We start from the raw sequence: 19641 nt of genomic DNA, 5'->3' as shown, positions 1-19641 counted from the left end.
ATTAAAGTACATGGAGAAAATTAGTCCTTGACAAACCACTGCCTCCATAACTGACTTCAAACAGTTATGGATGTGTTACTTTGTGACTTCTGTGTTCGAAATCCTTTGTTCTTACCGTAGGAAACAACACTTTCTAAATGAGGCAGCGGTGTATATAAATAAATAAAGTGTTTAATTCTATGTGTGACATGTCGGACCTGACTATTAGCGATGACGAGGAAACGGTTCACCACATCGTCGACGTTGTAGTCTTCCAGGTCAGGGTCGTCTCTGATGGGTGGGTCGTCACAGGACTGGTCCCAGCAGAAGCCCGTAGGAGGGTTGTAACCGTTGGGAAGAATCCCTGTTGGATTGTGGGGGGGGGGGGGGGGGGGGGGATCGAGGATTACATGACACAGCAAACAATGGACGTTAAAGCAGGAATATGAGAGAGTTTAGTTTACCAGTGAAGAGGTCAGCCATGGGCGGCGTGAGGCTGTCAGATGCTCTCCACAGCAGCTCCTGCTCCTTTGACCTCATCCTGCGATCTCGGTCTTGGTAGTCGAGGCGACCGAAAAAAAGGCCGTCGTATCCCATCTGCACCAGAACAACATACAGGTAACGGAGAGAGTCTTTAGCTCAGCATAGAAACTCACTTTCACAACAGAAGATAACAGTCTCATGAATAATAACACACGCACACACAAAACTGTGGTAAAGATGAATTTGTTACCAAAGGAAAATAATATGAAACAAGCACAATAGCCTAGGTATTTAAAGTTTTTAAATACCACTTAGAGTGAAATTTAAGACCAAACAAAAAACAAAAAAAACACAAGCCGCCCAAAACACATTAGTTAGGGAGAACTTTGCCTAAATGTTTATTTCAACATAAAAATAATTATAAAAGCCTACGTCCTATGTGTTGACATTTTAAAGACTTTTAAAAGGGATTTAAGACAATTTAATACTAATTAAGGCCTTGTTTTTAGGCCTTTTACGACTTTTTAAGGATCCACCGGAACCCTGTTATTTGATCCCTAAAAAATATTAATAAGATTACATAATGTACATGTTTTATCTAGAGCTGAAACGATTAATCGATGAATCAGTTATTAATCGATTACTAAATTAATCGAGAACTATTTTGATAATCGAATATTTTGCTCTGGATAACAAAGAAATCATTACAAATCAATGATTTTTGGTTTGTGGACAAAACAAGACATTTGAGAACATCATCATTTCCAGGTTTGACAAACACCGATCAAGGTTTTCTGATATTCTGAACACCAAACGATTAATCAATTAATCGAGAAGATAATCGATTATGAAAATAATCGTTAGCTGCAGCTCTAGTTTTATCATATTTGCAGCTAAAGGTGCATCCGTTAAATTAGTCACATTTGACTTGACCCAGAAGTACAGCACCAGTATCTTTACAACACGGCTCCGTACCTGTGCAAACATGGAGGCGTGTTCACGGGCGTGGCCAAAGGGGTCGATGTGCCAGGCGACGCGGGGGACGTCCACAGGCCCCAAATGTCTCATTGAGGAACCTCAAGCCCATGGTCATCTGGTCGATGACGGCGCTGTAGTGAGTCGTCGCCTCGTCGCTCATGCACCAGCCGCCATTCACAAACTCCAGACGACCTAGAGGAGGACGAGGAGGAGGACGAGGGGGAGCTGGTTACTGTGTCCTTAGGTGATGATAGGTGATGAAGTGAAACATGGTCTAGTGTAGATGCAACATTTCAAGTCACGTGTACCTTCATTTACCAGCTGTTTGACCGTCTGCTGCATACTGGAGCTCTGCTGCTTCCACCAGCGGTAGAAAAAGGCCGTCTCCACGTAGATAAACCTCCGGTCAGGATTCTTCAGCAGCTGATCCACCACCGAGTCCAGGATGTACTGCACGCCGGCGTGCTGGATGTCATTGCGGTCTGTATAAAAGTAATGTTAGGGGAATGTTCTGGGAACCAAAGGAGAACGTTCTCTAAAGGTTATATGAAGGTTGTAGAAAAGTATCATTAGGGGAACGTTCTGGGAACCAAACGTGCAACCAAAAACTAACTTTAGGGGAACGTTAGGAAAACTTTCCATATAAACCACAAGAGTACCTAGGGTGGAACCTTCAGGGAATGTAATAACTATATGGTTTTAGCAAAGAATGGTGGACACACTGCTGTGTGTTTATGAACTTATACTTGTATCTATGTGGGGACCGTGAGTGTAAACATTATGGTGTGAAGACATTTTGGTAAAGGGAGGACATTTTGTCCAGATTCCACTCTTTATAGGGTTGTTCGATGGTTAGGACTTAATTTTATGGTCATGGTTAAGGTGCCTTCACAGAAAATGGATGGTGTCAATGCACTGTAACGCTAGGAAGTTACTTGGTGGTCATGGTAATTAGTAGTCCAAGGTTGTGCCTAAAGGGAACCTTTAGAGAACATTCTCTCAAGGTTGTATGAATGTTGTGTAAAAATAACGTAAGAGGAACGTTCTGGGAACCAAAAGAGAACGTTCTATAAAATGTTGTTTGACAGTTATATGAAGGTTGTAGAAAAGTAACGTTAGAGGAACGTTCTGGGAACCAAAAGAGAACGTTTTATAAAATGTTGTTTGACAGTTATATGAAGGTTGTAGAAAAGTAAGAGGAAGTTAGAGGAACGTTCTGGAAAACCAAAAGAGAACGTTCTATAAAAGGTTGTTTGACAGTTATATGAAGGTTGTAGAAAAGTAAGAGGAAGTTAGAGGAACGTTCTGGAAAACCAAAAGAGAACGTTCTATAAAAGGTTGTTTGACAGTTATATGAAGGTTGTAGAAAAGTAAGAGGAAGTTAGAGGAACGTTCTGGAAAACCAAAAGAGAACGTTCTATAAAAGGTTGTTCGACTGTTATATGAAGGTTGTAGAAAAGTAAGAGGAAGTTAGAGGAACGTTCTGGGAACAAACAAAGAACGTTCTATGAAAGGTTGTATGAAAGTTGTGACAAAGCAACGTTCTGGGAACTAAAAGAGAACGTTCTATAAAGGTTGCGACAAAGTAATGTTCTGGGAACCAAATGTGCAACCAAAAACTAAGGTTAGGGACCGTTAGGAAAACGTTTCGTGTCAACAACAGCAGAACCTAGGGTTGAACCTTCGGGGAACGTTCCCAGAGTGTTCCGGGAACCAACTATTGTTAGCTGTGTGTGTTTGTGTGTCAAAACGAGAGAGACTGACCTCCATAGAAGTACTGGTCCACGGTCTTCAGCCAGCCAACATCATCATGTGTGTGAGGGACCAGGTGAACATTCAGCATGTTGGCTTTGGTCGCGTGACACGACTGCACACATACACAAATACAAACATTATTATATAATACTAATTCATTTATAAGTGTGTTTATGTCTCAGTTCCTCATAAAAACAGTGAAACTGAAACTTACTTTAGCTGGGAGAACTTCACCAGCGTTTTACTAACTACAGTGTGCTAGTAAACCGTGTTTGAATTTCAAAGAAAACGTAAAGGACGTGAACGCAACTGACCTCATATCCGCAGGTGGCGGAGCGTTCACTGTCGGGACCGAGAGGGAAAGTTAAAACCCCAGTGAGGAGGCACAGCACAGCCGCAACCAGCCGTGGAGACAGCGCCGCCATGTTGGAGAATGAACCACGAATCATATGACTTGAGTTTTTTATGTGAAACTGCGGTCACATGACACAGACAGCGCTCCGAGTCTCCGCTTCCACTAAAAACACAAACACAAGTCTGAAGAGAAAGTGAGTTTGTTCCCTCAGATCGGACTTACAGGCAGAATCAGGCCGAGACGAAGATCGTCTGTGGCAAGATGAGTCACTCCATGGTAGCCAAGAAAAGGGAAAAAATGAAAAAAATAACAATTATTTATTATTTTTTATTTATGTATGTATTTATTTTTTAAATAAATACAAAAATATGTAGGACATAAATGGACTTCTATTAGGTTTAATTTTTGAAATGTGTTGTCTTTTTCCACAAAGAACATTCTGGGAGTTTGTTTACATAAAGAAGTAAATAAAAGGAACTCGATTCAGACCTGGTTCATTTTATTGCCAACTCAACATATTTGACATATTTCATATTACAAAATCAATAGCACAGTGAAAATGCTACTGGATTCAATTATAGACATTCAGCTTGCGGAATAAAGCACTTGATGGCAGAAAAAAAAAAGATTGATCTGCCTAATATAATAAGATGACTTTTTTCTGGGCCTGCTAAATACAGGGGGTTTCCTGTATATTATTGAAGTCTTTTGAACACACATGCCCTTGAATGTAGTAAAGGAAAGGGCACAGATTAGATTAGAATAGAATAGAATAGAAAGACATTCTATTCTATTCTATTATTTTGTATTTTCTATCCCTGACAGAAAGAAAAACTCACACAGTGCTTCGTCAAAATATTGCAATTCCTCTGGAGCCCCACCATTCAAAAATGGCTTCATGGTGAAGATGATGTCATAAACCCATAAACAGTCAAACAGGAAGTGGAAATGTTCAAGTTGTTTTTCTATTATGTGTTCTCACATGTAAAGTGTGTGTTTTTAAATTTAAAATTAAACACAAGGCTCAATTAGACTGGACTGGATTTGTAGCGGCAACAAATTGTAGTGGCAATAATCGAAAATATCATGAGCCTTTAAGAAGAAAAAAAATGTGCACAATGTTATATTTAAATAATTTTCTGAAAGATAAATAATAAGATCTACTCTGTATTTCTCAATTTTCATGACTGTATATAAAATATGATGCCAAAGCTAACTTAGCTTAGCATACAGAAGGAACTTGGCTCTGTCCAGAGGCAACAGAAACCTGAGCTAAAACAGTTAACAGCTAAAAACGGACTATTATTGAACGTAAAAAGGGTAAAAACACGTTGCGCCTTTACTTAATGGGATTCTGTTGTTGTTGTTGTTGTTGTTGGACGGACACTGCTACACTAACTATTTCATTCTACAAACAGTCTCCGCTAGGCTAAGCTAATCGAATGTTTGCATTAGCTGTGTGTGAGAAAGCAAACGTTGTCTTTTTAACCCTAAAATTATGTCAGTGAGTGAGACCACGTAGAATACAACAGAAATCTCCAAAAAATTCACCGAAAATGTCTGGACACAAATTATCGAACAGTTTCGGTAGTTCTGTAAACAGTTTTTCACACAGACATAAGTTGTTCAAGCACATCTCAAACATGGTGAACTTAATTTTTGGAGATTATTAAAGACAAACCTGTGAAAGGTCGTACCTGAAAACTCTCTCAAGTAACAGGAAACCACAACAGACATGATCCAAAGCAACAACAACTAAAATATGGCATTTCAATTAAGTGTAAATCTATCGCTTTAGTCACTGTACACTAAATTTTCTATATAACAAACTGATGGAGGTTTCTCGTGTCAAATATCTTTGCTGTTGGTATCCAAGTAATCACAGGTGCTAAATATTTAAATAGCTAAAAAAACCACAAAGACAATGTAAGCGGTGAATACATTATTCCACAGATGACAGATAGTTGGAAAAGCACATTAGTGAATAGGTTGAATTCTATTTAGTTGTTTCAGGTTCAGAATTCTGTCATGTTGCCTTTTTGTTGATTACCGGGATTCGTGAGTAGCATGGACCCTTTGTAAAATATAATGGTTAGTAATGCCTGGGCATTTCAAGATGATGATGAGTAAGTCATAGGCTGCATCCTTCAGAGTCTACATTTGAAGGCTAACTGTACCATAACGCCACAACTCAGCCATTCCATTTCACAGGCTACTTCAAATGTGGCTGATAAAATGTGTCCCATCCATTCCCAGCCAAATGGGTCCCAGGATTCATTGAGTGCTGGAGATTTTAAATAGTTACCCCCCACAGATCCTCTCATTTCAGTTCAGCCCCTGAAGGAAGCCCTCTACATTGAGACACCGTGATTCCAGATTCCATGGTTTTTGGAATGTTGTCACAAGACACAGAGTGCCTCTTCACTTTAATGCTTGAGGTAAGCTCGTCTGACACCTGGTGCCGCAGGCGGCTGTTCGCAGCGTTAGCAGAACAGTTTCAGTGAAGCAAGACATGCTAATGTTGCTAAAGGGACAGCGACAACATCCACAGTTGGTTGAACTATCCGACAAAAACACCCGACAACGGGGGAGAACAGTCCTGTTTGAGAGCTCCTTTTGGGCGTAAAAACGCAAAACAGATTGAAGCGGCCGTGCCGGGATATTTGCATAACATCGATTTGATTAGCCTTGCACTGCTGCATGCAAAACTAAAGGTTTCTTAACTTTAGCAGCAAAGGGAATTAGTGAAGTGAATGCATGATGCACCACGGCAACACAGTGACACAGCCCCATTTAAAGGTAATTAGCAGTGTTTTGAGGACTCCACCACGTATGTGCGAGTGCAGCTTTAGTGTCAAGACCCTGAGACTGAGAGACCCACGTCACAGACTAAAACACTGTAGCTATCGAGCTAATAAACACAGGCTTGAACTAAAGGATTTCAGTGACAGCAGGTTCAAGTAAAGGGTCCCAGATACGGAGAAAGGGCAGGGTTAAGTTGGGTTTCCATTGCCTCCACCTTGTGGGCAGATGAGCAGCGTGGAGTCCAGGTCCAGGCGGAAGGCCGGGTACAGCGGCTGTGAGAACAGGCAGTGAAATGTGTGTAGGAGCACCACTGTGTCCGACATGCTGAAGAAGGATAACACTCCTTTCTGGCGCTCCAGGAAGACACCGATCCTGGGGCAGGGCGGCGCAGCCACAGTGGTCTTACGGTTGTCGTGCCAGGCGGCGTATCCCGCATGCGTACACCGCAGCCGCCAGGAGTTCTCATTGCGCCCAAGCAGGCAGGGTTTTCCGCCGCCTTTGCGTCCGATACCCCGATATGTGACGCCGATGTCGATCCATCCTCCGCCCCTCCACTCCACCTCCCAGTAGCTGGCACCAGCAAACTGGCCTTCCCGACACAGAACCTGAGCCACTGAATCAAAGCGCTGTGGGTGAGGGGGGTAGGACTGGGGCTCCTCGCCACAGTGGGCACCATGGGGCCCCTCCAACAGACTCAGAGTAGGGTGGGCCGTATTGGGGTCCAAGGACAGATGACATGAAACTGCAAAGAAAGAAAGACAAGATTTTAGGCTTACCGATTCTGCACATAACCTACCCAAACAATTATGAACAATAACATGGTTTCAGGTCTTGAAATCCATACATTTCTTCCCAGTTACTCCTCTCAGGGTTTTTATTGGATGATCTGAACAATGAAACTGTCACTGCCTAAATACTTGAGGCCAATGCATAGTTCCTGAGTCCCCAAAGGTCAGCTACGGTCCAATTGACTCCAGTCCATTGTCGCTAAGGGGAAAGTTGTATTTGTAAGGTCAGCAATTCGAACTCATGGCTTCTATACATTCTTGGTAACGTCTGTAGACAGCGGTTGTAGGAAATTTAGAAGCAGTTATTAAAAACCAGAGAGAGATAATTAACATAAAGTCAAGTGAGTTAAATGTCATCCACCCATTTCTGTTGACGGCCCACGCAGACCCTTAACGGTCATCTACTGTATTTGGTGCCCAAAGATTTTTGATCGCACAAACTGTACTAGTTGATAGCACATGCTCCAAGTACAACATATTATCGGAATGGAGTAAGATCGGGTAAGCAACGGCAGACTGATGCAATCCCTGACTGAGTAGGGTTATGAATTATTGCATGAGCAGAACATGCAAATACATAATGTGGAGAGCATGTAGTGGCCTTCACATGTATCCTTTTAAGTTGGCATGGTTGTTAAGCAAAGCATCCACTAAAAGTCAAGATTTTCAGTCAACAAACATGGATGACGGTGCAGAAGATGGCACAATGTACGTATTAGGACATTGTTGAGTGTCTTGCAGTACTGGCTACACTGCCTCTGACAATTTTCAGTGGTAAAGACAGAAGATAGTGTCTGTTTCCATCTGATGAAGAGCATGAACAAGCCTTAAAACGCCATTCTCTGTTTTAAGCTGACATTTTGACACAGAGTAGATAAACGACACAAATGTCCTTAATCCCTTGTCCAGATGATTTATTTATGTCTGACAAGGTGCTGCTGCGCTGTCACTCTGCCAGCTAGCATGTTTCTACCGCGACAAGACACTGGTTGGTCTTAATGAAGGGCCTAGATGTCATAAATACAGTATGAACATTATCCATCATTGATGAGGGTCCAGACCGGGGCTCTCAGATTCCCCAGCAGGACTCACTCATTATTTGGCGACGAGGAGCATGGGCAGGAAACGGGGTCAAAGAAGAGGTGCGGCTGAACAAGAGGAAGATGGGGGAATGACACACAAGGCGGTCATGTGATGCAAAGAGGAAAGGTGGAAGAAGAAGAGAGTAAGGAGGAAGGGACCCAGTAGGTTGGGAGTATCAGTCAGAAGACGACCATCTTTGGATGTAGAAATAAAACATTGTATGAACCCCTGATTAATAGGTCTTCAAGTGTTCCTTTTTCAATGATGAACATATGATAAGCAGACAGGGGCAATAACACCACCCTGTGTCCGTCTACGATGCCAAAACACAGATAAGACTGAAAGATGGAATACTTACACCTAAGGAAAGATGCCCTCATCCTCTGATCAGCCGGCTGCAGAGACAAAGGGGACATAGGGAATGACACCGGCACTGCTGGAAAAGGACAGACAACAAAAAAGAACAAAGATGAGCCATTATTGATGTTGAAAAGGATGAGAAAAGCACAAACATTTGAAATGGAACACTTGCTTAAACCATTCCAGGATATGACAGACAAACCCATTGGCAGATCAAGTGCCAACAAGGAAGAGCCCCAACAACCAAGTAAATCAGTAGAGCACAGAGCAAACGAGGACAGTGGAGGAGGTTAAGACAATATATGACTGCATGCACTGGAATAATGCAATATAATCCATGTTGTAATCCAGCTGGCCCACCATGGCCGTTGCGGACTACACCCTTAGGCTGTTAGTACTAATGACAGAAAGACACACACACACACGATGAAGGAGCCAGTATTAGTTGAGGGTTAGTTTAATTTGTGAACAGTTAAGTAGTTAGCCTTAAGTCTTGATTTTCATTAGTTGAAGGGTATCGTGGATATCTTTGACAGCTATGATAGAGGGATTGGGAGATATGTACTGGAATATATCTAGCAGTTTTGTAGGTGTACGTGCTAGTCAGAATCTGTACTAGGTTTGGTTTTTTTGACTGTTAGGTCATGTTTCTTGCCTTGGTGAGTGAGGAATTAAAATGGTACCTATGAGTCAAGCCTCTAGGAACCTGCCAACAGTGAAGTAAACCCGATTATACATCCACAGAGTTAACAAGCTACACCTGCCTAAGTGGCTTTAATGTTAATAATTAGTTAGTTGCTAAATCTACCCTTCTTTTCCATGCAATGCTCAAAGTAGCCAGTAGTGCGAGTTTTTAAACCTGCTAATTTTTTTTTTACACTTACCCACAGTGGTACCATGTTGACCTGCAGTCGGCTGCATTTGCTGAGGTTTGGTGTTCTCCACACACAGATTTCTACCACCTCCCAAATGCAATGAACATGAGTGGTATTTGAATATAAATATGCATTTCAGTCAAACAAAATGACAAACAATGCCGCAGTAGTCCCAGTTAGCAGTGTTTTCTAAAATTAAACAGAGCTACACAGCCATGCTAGCTAAAAATGTTGTGAGTCACAGCGGTGCTTTTAAGCTAAGTGCTAATATCGGCGGCATGCTGGTATGCTTACAAATGACAATGCTAGTATACTGATGTTTAACAGGCTCAGTGTAACATTTACCATGTTTGCTTTCTTTAGCATTTAGCATGCTCCCATTTTATACAAAGCGCGAAAAGAAAAAAAATGCGGTAATGAACAAATGAAGATTGTTAGCGCCTGCCAAGAAGAATTACCTCTGGGAACCAGAATCCGGTTTGTACAAAATTCTAGTTATTTCAAAACACTCTAGTGGAGCAGCACGAAAGTCAAAGTTCTTCTGGCCCAACAGAGCTCATCAGTGTGGTCCAGGAACTTCAGAGTAGAAAATTCAATTTTCAGCTACAATACCATGACCATCAAAGGTCAACTCACAGGTTACAAGATGTGGAAAGGTTAGACTTAATTGAAAAACCTTGAGCTTGTATGATATTGTGTGTTTTAAGAACGACATGTTTTATTCGCAATGCCAAGCACTACATTTAATGATTTCTTTGTTATATGGAGCAAAGAAACAAGAAAATATTCACATTTAAGTAGCTGAAACAATCAGAAATCTTGTTTTAATAATGAAAAAAGCTGTTGTTTCAGCTCTAACACGGTCATGTACCTTTTTCAGTTTTCCAATATATGTTTTTTTTGCTCTGAATCAAAGCTGGTCGGCTTGGTTTCAGACTTAGTGTTTCCTCAAATGTCAAAGGAGAAAATGTAAGATGGGAAAATGGACTTCCTGAACCACAGCCACAATAGAAGCGGGCACTAACTGTTTTACGGTCGGCTGAGTTCAAAGCTACAGTAAATCTCCACTCTTCCTGTAAATGTCTTTGAAAGCCTCTATACAACTAATTCATTTAAACTACAGGAAGCCGCACCGAATTTCAATCAGACTACACTAAACTGATTAGGACAGAGCAGAGCGGGACACGAGCCAGGATGTCTTGTATTAGACAACACCGGTTGTCTTCGGCATCAATAATTGACACATCCCCTGTTCCCTTGTGGTGTTGAATGTCATGTCAATACCTGCAGCATAGTTGAACTGGGTCACCTCAGACATGACACTGTCACAGACTGTGAGTGTGCGTGTGTGTGTGTGTTTGTTTTTGTGTATCGTGTGTCTCATGCTTACCTTTTACACAATCTCCAACAGACACGTAATTCTCATTGACTGGAAGACAAATCATAGAGTTAAATTGAGCTATTGAGCAAAAATTACATTTCTACACAAATTAAATGCAATTGCAAATTTTGTTTTCATATTATAGTGACATATGGTGCGTTCCATTTGTTCTCAGAATTGAATTTGGATTTCAAACTTGGAGCAACCTCACCAACCCCAACAGTTGTTTCACACATAATACTGTTTTTAATTTTAACCGCAAAATACCATGTCGGGTGTCATCGACTGGTATTGCCAACAACAGCAATAGTTCAAACGTATTTGAGGTGAAATGGAAGGGTCAACAGTGCATAACCAGTTTGAAAAACAACATTGTGCTCGCTGTGGTGTGTTTCATTTGGATTATGAGGACCGGTGGGTTTTAAAGGTAGAGTACGTAGGATGTTTTTGGTGTTAATCTTTCAGAATAATGCATATCAAGTGACCCGAGAGAGAGAGAAAGACACTACGTTTTGCTAATTCTGTTCTGCCACAGTTCAGAATTTTTAGCCTCTAGCTGCAAGTCTGCTAGTGCCTGCGTGGTGTAAATCTGCCAGTTTGACTCACAGAATTATTCTGGTTTACTTCACTCTGTGATGAGCAAGGACAATAATCATGGAAACTTGCTTGAGGTTACAATGAGGAAGTCTGCTGGTACAAATAAGACGGATCAAAGAATACAAGGTAATAAAAATGAGTTCCTGGTGAGAATTTGAATTTGAATTTAAGAATTTGAGAATTTGAGAATTTGAGAATTTGAGAATTTGAGACCCACATTTGAGTAAACAAAACCAACATGTGGAAATGCTCTCTGTGGATGTGGAACGCAGCATGAGATTCAAAACCCTAATCAGGTGCAATTTATCCCAAACCCTAACCACTTTACAGCAAAACCAGACACGGCATGTGTGTGGAATATGTAAAATATGCATCTCATGTTGTGATAACAGAGTATATTTATGATATCTTATCACGTCATCCTGCCTGTAGATGACTTGGTGTACCTGCGCGACTGACTTTGTCGACCTCCTCCCTGCAGACTTCCTCTATCCGGCTGCGGAAGTGACACAGCGCTCTCCTGGCTCCGCTGAAGGCCTCTGTGGGCAGGCTGAGCGCTCTGGAGTGGCGGCCAGCAGTAAGAGGGACACACAGCAGTGGAGCTACCTGAGCCAATAAAAGACAAAGAGTGGAAAAAAAAACAAAAAAAAACACCACCCGACCGTGATTAACTCCTTGTTCAATTGAATTTGTAAATAGCACCGAGGCGTGTGCAGTCTTTTTCCACTGCCGACTCATTCTTTCCCCTCATCCATTCTTTCACCAGCTCCACACTCATCTCCCTGGGTTTGCACTCTGGGGAGTTCTTGAGGTTTCCAGGATGCATTATTATTAAGACGGAATGGAATATGATTATCAAATGTGATAAATGACATCAGCTCACTTGTGTTCTGAACAAAACCTCTCGAGATGAGTGCCTGCTGCTAATACAGTGGCGCTCGAAGGACTGGGGATTATTTACAGTTACGGAGAACTCCGCATTAGTAACAAGATAAACTTACAGCCAAGTTGAGGTTTGTGCATCCAAGTCGCGCTGCAACAATTCAATCAATTACCCGCCGACTTAAACATCCCAGTTTTATTCAGAGGTTGTAATTCCCCAGTTATGAGAATGGAGTTTTAATTGAACAGCCCCCATGAAGTTGTAATTTCAAGTCGTCCCAGAGTTCACTTCTGTTTTTGTGTGTCCAATTTAATAAACAATAAGTGTTTTTATGTAAGAAATACTGTGCGATGTTTTAATCAAATGCCCTAATGCAGCATTAAAGCAACTATAAGTGTGTGGTGCTTTTTTGTTGTTTTTTTTTTGCTGCCCTCTGCTCGTATTTACTGTTTACTCTTTGTTTTGCTTTGGTTGGGGACGTTACTGCGTGGCAACGCTTGGTAAGTGTGCTCACAATCATTTTGAGCAGAGACAGTCTGCCGTGACGTGTCAACTTAATGTTCAAAAGTCCAAACTCATCATCAGTTTCACTTGATATGGGAAAATAGTGCCTGGAAATAGTCTTCTCGGCTGCAAACCGGGTCGAGATCTCCAAACCGTAGCCTCGTTAAAAATGATTTAACGGTCCGTCATACAACTTAATCTTCAAAATTCTGTCCCTTTATTGGTGATAAAAAATAATTGATAAATAATGGAACAATTCATTAATGGCTGATGAAAATGACATAGTTGCAGACCGAGACAGATCACCAATCCTCCTCACCTGTATAAAGTGTGAGTTGTCCTCCGTTTGCAGCAGCTGACCGATCTCCTCATCTCTCCTCCTCAGCTCCTCCACGTCCTTCTCCAGCATCTCGAGGTCACGCTCGGCCCGACCCACCAATGCTCGCTCCTTCGCCTCCAGCCTCGCTCGGACCTATGGCACGCAAGCAGATGTATGGGCATGGATGTAAGTGAAGCAGGGAGTCGTGGAACGGTTTTAACGGCTCATCCTTGAAGATCCTGGTTCTCACCTCTGCTTTGGATTTCTCCAAGCGGAGCGCCATGTCGGCAAACAGAGCCTCGCTGTCCTCCAGAACAGCCGACGCAGACACCTGAAACACATTTACATTACATTTAAGCATTTAGCATTTAGCATTCAAGCTTTTATCCACAGCAACTTACAAAAGAGGAATAAGCTACATAGAAGAAATCTTGGAAAGAACTCCACTAGATGGGAACAGTGGACTGATGGTGGTGAGAGTGCCGAGGTGGATCCAAGTGCAGAAGGTGATTGGGGAGTGCAGGGGAGGGGGTAGGGGTAAGGTAAGTGCAAGGACAGAAGATGCTCTTGGAAGAGCTGGGTTTTCAAGAGCTCCTTGAAGACAGACAGGTACGCCCCTGTTCTGTTAGCGCTCGGTAAGTCATTCCACCAGTGTGGAACGACACGATGAAAAGAGTCTGGATTGTCTTGTGCGGGGTGTTGGCACAGCCAGACGACGATCCTTTAATGAACGGAGTAGTCGAGAGGTAACATAAGCCTTTAGGAGGGCATTTAAGTAGGTGGGAACAGACCCAAACGTCTGGAAAACCTTTTAATTATGGATGACATTGGTCCTGCCAAAGAAAACCATGCTCCAAACGCAACAGATTTCCCATGGTTAAACTTTAATATGAACCCACCACAATGCGTCTCCTTAATTTCTGACTAAACGATCCCGCTCCTGCAGAAATAACAGTAAGATAACGTGAAGAAAACGGTATTTTCCTGGGAAGTTTTTGAGTTTCTTCAGTGTCACTGATAAAAAAGACACAGAGAGCAAAATCATTCATTGCAAACAACACGGACTCATGTTGCTGAGGTCAGAGACGAATCTCAACAATGTAGAGGAGGCAAAACAACAAACGGTTCAGTGAAAGTCTGATAAGAGGATGATGTCAGTCTGAGGTCGTCTTTAGCTAATGTACAAGACGGCTGGAGATAAAAGCTCACAGGAGGGAGATAAAGAGTCTTTTCTGGGAGAGTGTTAGTATGATTGTGTGTGTGTGTATTTAGTCTTTAGGACCTGGCATAAACACTGACCTTGTCAGCACCAGTAGTCTTCATGGAGACACTAATGGAAAAGCAAAATAAACCGAGTAGAGGCATAGTGGAAAAGCACCATTAGAGTGTCCAATTAACCCAGTCAATCTGGAGCAAATTGGGTACCTTGCTCAGAGGGAGCCATGGTCTGTAGAGTCTGGACCAGAAGGAAAGACCAACAGCACTGAACAGTGTCAGTGTTACCATCTGAAGCCATTGAAGCATCTGAAGCTCACCTTGAGGGACTCCAAGCTCTGCTGAAACTCCTCTATCTCCCTTTCTCCGATACGAATCCTCCCCTGCATCATCCTCTGAGACTCCTGGAGCTGCAGCTGAGAGAAACAAAGAGAGACTGATGAGCAGACAGATAGACAAACGTTACTGAAAATGATTCAAATATCCATTTTCTACTACTCATTCAGAGAGCTTCTTGTTGTGAAAGAAATTACGATTCCAAATATCTTCAAGCTCCTTATCTTGTGTGATTGTATTATCATATACTGTGCCAAATATTTTTCATTTCAAACAATATGGCACCTTGAACAGATTTCCGGACCATATTCACTCACTGGTGTCACTATTTCATGACTCCTCAACAACTCCTGTGCACAGTAATGTAAAATCACTGATAGTCTCCCTGGACTTTGGTGTGTGGGAGTGAGCAGCTCACTTAGCTTTTAGTCAGAAAAGACAAGGGCTAATAGCGAGATAAGGCCCTGAGCCCATTCTTGAGCTGCCATATTTTGACGCACATGCAAGTCAGTCAGTACACTTACATTCACAGTTTAAAATTGAGCCAAGGCCGTAGTATGACTGAGACAGGCAATCGGAAAAACTTGCTGACTCGGCCTCCATAGGTGGCGCTGTATCTCTCTATAAACTATCGGTTTCCTGTTGACCTTTATGTCACCGAAAAACAAACAGTGAATGGCGAGATGGACCATGCTGTGGCTCTGTTAGGTTAGTCCGACTAAAACTAGCTGGATTTTAGTCAGACTATCGTGTTTACATGACATTAAGAAAACCAAATTATTGTCTTAGTCTGACTAAAATAGGACTTTTGACATGTAGGTAAACACACTGACTGCTGCCAACGTATCAGTACACTTCAAAAACTAACTATCAATGATCCCTTTAATCCGAGAAAGGTAATCATTGGAATGAGCAATAATCAGATTAAAGCACTGTCATTTATATTTCTGTATACAATTATAAAGTCCTGCTGGTGTTTTCACAGTTGTGAGGAAAATCATTATCAGATTTTACTTTACAGGATGTGAAAACTGGAATACTCAAATGGCAACTCATGTAAACATCATCACTATCTCAATAATGTCTTATCCAGATTAAAGCCTTAAACCCGTTTATTGGTGTAAAATGTAAATTCCAGTCTACTACAGTATAGGCAGCACCTGTCTTCTGGCTCTCTGGGCGTCCACGCTGTGCACCTCCTCCTGGTCGGCCTCGCACAGCAAACAGTCCCCGGTCCAGTCCCCCGTGGCCTCCGCCTCGGAGCCGGTGCCCGCGGGCTCCAGACCGAGCCGGTGCTGAGCGCACAGCCGCTCCGCCGGACACTCCACCGCAGCCACCATCTTGTGCCGCCTCAGCGTGCCGACCTCCCGGTGTGGCAGAACGTGGAGCTCGCAGAAGGACGCCAGGCAAACCAGGCACGACTTCATCGCCCTCAGCCTCCCCTCCGCGGGGCAGAAGTCGCACGGCACCTGCCCGACACCCACCAGGTAGAGCTCCGGCGCCGCGGGCACCTCGCTCAGCTTGAGCTTCTCGACGACCTCGGCGAGCACCGTGTTCCTCCGCAGCACCGGCCGCGGGCTGAACGCCTCCCGGCACTGAGGGCAGCTGAACTGGCTCGACTCCGCCTGGTCCCAGTAGTTGTTGATGCACGCCATGCAGTACGTGTGACCGCAGGGGATGGACACCGGGTCCTTGAGGATGTCCAGGCAGATGGGACACCTGAACTGGCTCTCCGTCACCGAGATGTTCGCTTGGGCCATGTCTGTCTGTCTGTCTGTCTGCCCTGGAGCCGGACCCCTGACCTCTGATAGAGGACTCACTTCTGTCCCTGGCTGGTCCAGGTCCACTGTGTGTTGTTTTTAAGGGGCGTGGCCACGAGATAGTAGCTGCCCTTCCGCAAGCACGCGCAACTAGTGCCATACTACCCTCAGTGCTGTCTTACAGGTACAAGTCGGATCTTAAAGGATCATTCACTCACTCACTCACTCACTACATTGTGCCAGTTACTCATTTTATGCCTTTCTGTGAAGATACAGTGTTAGAATCACTGTGAAAAAATATAAATAGAACAATAGTAACACAGTAAATAGTGCTTATTGATTACTTTATGACATAGCAATTACTCATTTCAGTTCACGTCTTACTCTGTCATGAGATATTGTGTTTGCACTCACTAAAGTACAAGTAAGGCTAAAGTGAGGTTGTGATGTACAAAGGAAAAAGCACAGCTGACCACAGTCCAGGAGAATGTGAGGATTATGTGAGCATAGCTCCCTCTGCTGACCGTTTTCTGTAGCAACAAATAAGTCACTTCTCACTTGTTACTGTCTCAGTACAACACCCAAGGCACAAGATCATAAATGTAAGTTTATTATTTGATTTTTTTTTTTAATGATAAATAAAGCAGCCATACCAGTCTCTCCAACACCTTGCACGATCCCAACCACAGTTCCATCAAGCTTGGGACACCTTCCCTTTTTTCCTCCCACAGTAGCTCTCCCGGTTCAACGTGTCTCCCTTTAGTCTTCACATCATAGTTGGACTGCAGCCTGTCTTGGAGCCTCCTGACGTATTCGGGATCAATTTCAAATTGATGTATATCAATCAAATTAAGGAAAATAAAATGTAAATAGTTAAAACTACATTAAATTGAGCAAATATGTGCACATTTGTGCATGTCCAGGCTACAAAGATGTGTTATTAGATGTGTTAATATATTATAATACATAATTAATGTATATCATTCATTTAATATATACACTAATGGGACCTGCTTCACCCTTTGGCTGGTTTGTCCATTCAGGCTGCCGTAGAGACGGAGCAGTACATAATAAACCCACAATAAACCCTCATAAATGTTACACTCTAGACCTATAAATACAAAAATATCCATTAATTCTAATCAAGGAAACGTCACCAGTGTCCACTAACTCCATGTTTTAATCAATTCAATATCAACCCACAGTTTTGCATTAAACCCACAATAGTGCATAACTGTTATATAAATGTAAAAAAATATATAGTTAAACCATTTTCAAATGAATTCACACAAATGCTGATGAAGCTTAATTCTCAGCACAACAGTGTTTAGATCTCGTTTTGCGTGACAACACTCCCAAAGCTGCACACAGGAAGTTATTTGTTTTATGTTAGGACAGACGGAAGCAACAGAAACATTCCACATGTAAAGTGAGTCACTATTGCAAACAGGTTGATTGAAAACACAGAGAAGTTTCAGAAGTGAATTCTACTACTCAAAAAAACCCTCCAAAACCTGGTTGTTGCTGTGTACACAAAGGCAGGTCTGATAGTATTGCTTGACAGAGCCTGTTCTCAAGAACAGAGGCAGAATAATAATAATTCAATAATGAACAATAGCGTTACTTATTACAGCTTTTAGTTAAGCAGTTAAGCAGCAGTTAAAACTTTTATTGCTTCCTTGCGTTCCTCCAATCTCTGTTCTTGAGTGTGGGCCAGGTCTCTGTCTGACTTAGAGCTCAGAGCAGGAAAACAGACAAAGCCCTAAAAGGGGGTCTGGTCCCTGGACTCCCTTGGCCCTTTGTTCAAAGCAGGACTGGGATGTACTGAGTGTTTTAGAAAGGACCCTTTTCAGCTAGGCCGTAAGGCGATCCTGGGCCTTTCCTAGCCAGGGTGTGCCTCGGGCGTCTCTGGTTTACCTGCGGGACCGTAAGGGACAGGGAAGGGGGTGGGCTGATCCTCACCGGGCCAGGGAGCGATGGTGGGCGGAGGAGAGAAAAGCAGCTGGTCAGTGGAAGAGAGAAAGAGAGAGAGAGAGAGAGAGGAGGGGAGGAATGGAGGGATGGATGTAAGGCGAGAACGCTGAGAAAGGACAAACAAACAAAGGTGGCGATGAGGGTCTGAGGTGAATTAATTGTATAAAGCTCTTTCTCTCTTTGGCGACAGTCTCTGGAGACTGAAGCACAATGAAACAGTAGACAGTGGAAGCAATATTGGACGACTTTAGAGCAGCTTAGAGCAGAGAATTGAAGCTTTTCCAAGAGAAACACACACATTTTGTGTTTCCTCCCTGCAAGATTGTCCCATACACAAGTTAATGTTTGCCTTTTCTGCAGTGAACAAACTGAGATGAAATCACAAAGATTTTAATTTCCAAATGACAAAACATCCGGACTAAAAATTAGATTAGAATACTTGCCACTCAAAAATGATTATTATATGAATGCATTAAGGCAGTTCATTAACGCAGCATGCATCTTCAAAGATGTGTCGTTTTTGTCACAGGTTATAAATCTAAATCAGTGTTTTCCAAACTTTTGATGGGGACCCACTTTTCAAAGACGACAAGTAACGACAAAATTCACAATATAAATCCTTACAATGGCTAATTAGTGCATCTTATCATGTATTTGACTATTTCACAGCCATTCATGTAACACCTTATAACATTTTAAACAGGCAAACAATATATATATACAGTATGTATGTGCATATATATATATATATATGTATATATAAAAATATAAATATATATGTATATATATAAATATATATATATATATGTATATATATATATATATATATATATACATACACATATATGTTATGTTATTATGAAAATATGTATGTAAATCTTAGGTGCAATTTAATTGGTGCACCCAAAAAAATCTCAACCCAGCTTCTGGGAATGATTGAAGCTAAAATAATGCTAGTGTCAACATGCAATTACAGAGCCTATAAGGAAGTGCCTGAAGCATGTATTCTAACATCTGGTGCAACACCACGTTAGTAGTTTTATGTAAAAATTAGCCTATTATTGCATAACTTCTGTTTCCTCTCATCCTCTGGGGACCACAATGTAAATCTCATTTTTTTATATCATCTTTAGGATGCACTGTTTGCACTGTAGTTACATTTTCTTTCTTCTCCTTTATAGTAATTTATCAAATAAAATCAATCAAATCCT

At 42.1% G+C, this 19641-nt stretch overlaps 2 protein-coding genes across 5 annotated transcripts in view; both read right to left on the bottom strand.

The window, feature by feature from the left end:
• Positions 1-3693, bottom strand: part of man2b1 (mannosidase, alpha, class 2B, member 1) — a 16376-nt gene extending 12683 nt beyond the window's left edge. Inside the window, 7 exon segments of the mRNA XM_058640325.1 lie at positions 198-343; positions 444-576; positions 1438-1503; positions 1505-1632; positions 1749-1922; positions 3205-3307; positions 3510-3693. Coding sequence (XP_058496308.1) covers positions 198-343; positions 444-576; positions 1438-1503; positions 1505-1632; positions 1749-1922; positions 3205-3307; positions 3510-3644 — 885 coding nt within the window. The 5' untranslated portion in view covers positions 3645-3693.
• Positions 3694-4032: 339 nt separating this feature from the next.
• Positions 4033-16466, bottom strand: LOC131467345 (E3 ubiquitin/ISG15 ligase TRIM25-like). 4 transcript variants are annotated; one of them, XM_058641193.1, is made up of 9 exons: positions 15857-16466; positions 14681-14776; positions 13396-13476; positions 13146-13298; positions 11886-12045; positions 10852-10890; positions 9471-9548; positions 8585-8662; positions 4033-7097 (listed from the first exon to the last, which is right to left on the bottom strand). In XM_058641193.1, the coding sequence occupies exons 1-9, from the start codon at positions 16454-16456 to the stop codon at positions 6544-6546; spliced, it is 1839 nt and encodes a 612-aa protein (XP_058497176.1). In that variant the 5' UTR covers positions 16457-16466; the 3' UTR covers positions 4033-6543. The 4 variants fall into 4 exon arrangements, with proteins under 4 accessions (XP_058497176.1, XP_058497177.1, XP_058497178.1 ...); XM_058641194.1 differs by having other exon boundaries at positions 8585-8659; XM_058641195.1 differs by lacking the exon at positions 9471-9548.
• Positions 16467-19641: the final 3175 nt, after the last annotated feature.

This window comes from Solea solea, chromosome 10 (genome assembly GCF_958295425.1).
Source record: "Solea solea chromosome 10, fSolSol10.1, whole genome shotgun sequence".
Lineage (NCBI taxonomy): Eukaryota > Metazoa > Chordata > Actinopteri > Pleuronectiformes > Soleidae > Solea > Solea solea.
The sequence above is the reverse complement of the archived record's forward strand: the minus strand, read 5'-3'. Positions and strand labels throughout refer to the sequence as shown.